We start from the raw sequence: 3,998 nt of genomic DNA, 5'->3' as shown, positions 1-3,998 counted from the left end.
TGCTTGTGTATAGTGTGTGCTACCTGTACTTGTATGTTTGTTTTACTTGCTTCCTGTGCAAGTTAGGGTTAGTTTAGACTTGCTTCCTGTGCAAGTTAGGTTTTGCTTGGCTTGCTTCCTGTGCAAGTTAAGTGTGTGTGTGGCTTGCTTCCTGTGCAAGTCATGTTTAGGATAGGCTTGCTTCCTGTGCAAGTTAGCTAGAAACCTTAACTTAGGGATGATTTTGCATGACAATATCTAGGCTCGAGTCGTAGTCTCCCTAGTGTTGTGTCTCCCTCTGTTATCTGGTTAGGCTAGTCCTGTATCCCTCTGTAGGGGAACTACGTCGCCCTGATCCTCATACCAGATGAGGTACGTAGGCAGGAGATGAGCAGATCTCTCCGGGCGCCTGTGTCTTTGTTTTGCCCTGTTGTGTGCTTGGAAGCTGATGTAAGTCCATCGAGTGGCATTCGGGTTCCAGTGTGGGTTTGTTGGTTCGGATGCTGATGTAAGTCCAGTGATTGGCATTCGGGCTCCACGTTTGCCTTCTTGTGTGTGTTTTGGTTCGGATGCTGATGTAAGTCCAGTGATTGGCAGTCAGGCTCCACGTTTGCCTTTGCCTGCGTTTGTTTGTGTGCGTGTCAGCCGAGCTACGAATGCTCTGATTCTTCTTCATCCAAGAAGATACGTATGCATAGGATGCGATATCCTAGCGAGCATGTGTCGTTTCCCCAGTCCTAACTACTTCGACTCTGATGTCTATGCCTGATAGACTAAGTAGGCCCAGGATATGATGTCTTGCCGAGTCAGTTTCAGTCTGTTTTCTTGTGTCTCTTTCAGCCAGTGTGTGTGAGTTTGAGCAGTGTTTAGCAACCACTTTCCTTTCTATTGTGCGTGGATCCCGTCGAGTACGACGGATGCGTAGGGGTGCTAATACCTTCCCTTCGCATAACCGACTCCCGATCCCATTCTCTCTGGTCGCGAGACCATGTCTTTTCCCAGGTTTACTCTGAGCGTTTCCTTTCCCTCTTTTGGGATAAATAACGCACGGTGGCGGCTCTGTTGTTCTTGTTTTCCCGCCGGTTTTTCGCGTGATGCGACAGATGCCTTACTAGATATGTAACCTACTGGCTTGCTATTTTAGTGCGGTACCAAGCAATGAACATGGTTGCAAGCTAACTTGGGTTGATTTGTACTTTCTTGCAGGCTGATGTGAATGATATGCAACCTTGCTAATCTCAACCAGCTTCTTCTGCCATGGCCATTTACTGATGAATTTGTGGCAACATTCAGAAATGTGTAGGCCCTTTGTCACAAGCCCGCGATGAGCACAAGCAGTGAGAACGCCGAGAAAAGCGATTTTATCCGGTATTATGCCACGAGATAGCATCTTCTCAAACATCTCAGTAGCTTCTTTGGCTAGTCCGTGGAATGCATATGCACATATCAATGAAGTCCAAGTAACTAGATCAGGCTGTGAAGTTAATTCAAAGCATTTAAATGCACTAGCAATGCTACCACATTTGGAGTAAGCATTGATCAAAGAATTGGCAACAGATAAAAAATCATGACACGATAACTTAACCGCAAAAGCATGTGCTTGAAGTGTTTCGGTAATGGCAGAAGCGTAGCCACATGAACTAATAACGCTGGAAATAGTCAATTCATCGGGAAGAAACCCTTCCCGAAGCATCTCTCTGAGAAGCCTCATAACTTCATTGCCATCACCATGATTTCCACACCCAACAACCATGGTGTTCCATGCCACAACATTTCGAATCGACATCTCGTCGAATACTCTACGTGCATCAATTATATTTTTGTTTTTGGCATACATGTTGATCAATGCACTAGCCACTAAAACATCTGAGTCAAACGACTGTCTCAGAACAAGACTGTGAATCTGTTTTCCAAAATCATAATATCCCAAAGCATCATCACTTAGTACACTCAACATGCTACTAAAAGCCTCTTCTGGTAAACAATTGAAGGTATAGCAAGAAATCATCACATTCCACATAACCAAATCTCTAAAAGGAGCAACACAAAACACCCTCCTAGCATTTTCAACAAAACCAAATTTCGCATATAAATCAACAAGAGCACAGCCAACAAAACAATCCAAATCAAATCCAACTTTCACTGTAAAACAGTGCAACTGAATTCCCATCTCAGCATCATAAAATCGAGCACAAGAACAAATCAAACCATTTAAAGTTATATAATCAGGAACCACCATTTCCAACAGCATCCTTTTAAAATAAGAAAAACACAGCTGCTTACGATCCAATTCATTTTCATTGTCGCATGATCCAACAATACCGCGAATCATAATATTCCACGACACAACATTTCTCACAGGCAATCCATCAAACAGCTTCTCTGCATCTTCAGTTTCTTTACATTTAAGATAAACACTCAAAATCTGATTTTGCAAGGAAAGAACATGACAAAATCCAAACTTTATTAAACGGGCATGTAACTGTTTTCCTTCAGGAAGATAACCCTTTTCGGCTGAGATTTTGAGGGCGTTGGAACAAAACAAACGAACAGTGTCATGGTCTTCGAAATGAGTTTGATCAGGAATTGACATAGAAGCTCTGAGTCTGCTTGTGGAGCTACATGGATAATGGGGTTGGTAGGAAGAGAAAGTGCCCATGTCAAGCTTGTATACTCGGAGCATGAATGTTGAGTTGCAAGTTTTCCACAGAGTTCCCAAATAGGAACCAACGTTGGACATCCCAAGATGTCGTTTGCTTTAATATTTTCCCACTGTGTCCATCTAAGTTTAAAGACCCATTAGTCAAATGAGAAGAGATTTCATCTGTGTTACCATTGAATTATCTATTAAAATCCATGCAAATGAACGATGACCTTCGGCCACTAGCTTGATTCCGACGATAACCAGGCTCGGTCCCTCTTAAAAAACTCACATGATAATGACTCTCCCTTAAAACATGGTAAACCACTGGAATCTCCTTGAATCAAACAATGTCCATCAAAGCTTTTCATGACTAATATTTTTGACCACATACTCTAATCCGAACACAATAATCCTCGAATTCCTTGATTACCACAGACGCGGAATGCGCCTATGCATCTAAATATGTTGACGGTAGAACCTCGCCTTGAATGCGCACAACACAACAAGGTGCACCCATAACAGAAAAGGAGACCACTTGATGCTCATGAAAAAGGAGTACCATAGTAGAGGAACAAAATCATGAGTAGCAAATAATGAATGAAATAATGATATGAATATCAGGGTCAAAATCGGGGTGTGACAGCTGCCCCTATTTAAGCGTCTTCAACTAGAGAATATGAAGCAGGACGTTCTTCATATGATCATAGTGGGAGATGGTTAAATACTAAGAAGACCCGGATTTTGATCCTGAATCCCTATGAAATAATTAACAATGCCTGTCAGAATTGGCAAAGAAGCAATCTCAAAAGAAGAATCCGTCTGGTACGGTGAAAATCGGCCTGAGTACCGAAATAGAAAGTTGACCTGGATACCAAAATAAATGGTAACACAGGAATACCCATGGCCTGAACGCCGCACATTAGTCTGAACACTAAGCATCGGAATATGAGAGTATCAATGTTGGTCTGATCACCAGAAATCTGGTTTGAACACCACTTCGATCTGGAAATCGGAAAACTGGCCTAAATGCCACAAGTACTTCGACTTGATCGTCGGAAACTTCTTCGATCTGAAAATCGGAAACTGGCCTGAATGCCACAAGTTGCATCGACCTGAATGTCGGAAACTTCTTCGATCTGAAAATCGGAAACTGGCCTGAATGCCACTTCGGTCTGGATACCGGAAACTGGCCTGAATGCCACAAGTTGCATCGACCTGAATGTCGGAAGCTTCTTCGATCTGAAAATCGGAAACTGGCCTGAATGCCACTTCGGTCTGGATACCGGAAACTGGCCTGAATGCCACAAGTTGCATCGACCTGAATGTTGGAAACTTCTTCGATTTGAAAATCGGAAACTGGCCTGAATGCCACTTC

The 3,998-nt window shown here is 42.9% G+C and overlaps 1 protein-coding gene across 1 annotated transcript; it reads right to left on the bottom strand.

Annotated features, from left to right (window-relative positions):
- Positions 1-1,114: 1,114 nt before the first annotated feature.
- LOC127102066 (pentatricopeptide repeat-containing protein At2g46050, mitochondrial-like) lies at positions 1,115-2,638 on the bottom strand. The gene has a single exon (XM_051039481.1). The coding sequence runs from the start codon at positions 2,636-2,638 to the stop codon at positions 1,115-1,117; it is 1,524 nt and encodes a 507-aa protein (XP_050895438.1).
- Positions 2,639-3,998: the final 1,360 nt, after the last annotated feature.

This window comes from Lathyrus oleraceus, chromosome 7 (genome assembly GCF_024323335.1).
Source record: "Lathyrus oleraceus cultivar Zhongwan6 chromosome 7, CAAS_Psat_ZW6_1.0, whole genome shotgun sequence".
NCBI classification, from domain to species: Eukaryota; Viridiplantae; Streptophyta; class Magnoliopsida; order Fabales; family Fabaceae; genus Lathyrus; species Lathyrus oleraceus.
This window is presented reverse-complemented; position numbering and strand designations above follow the sequence as displayed.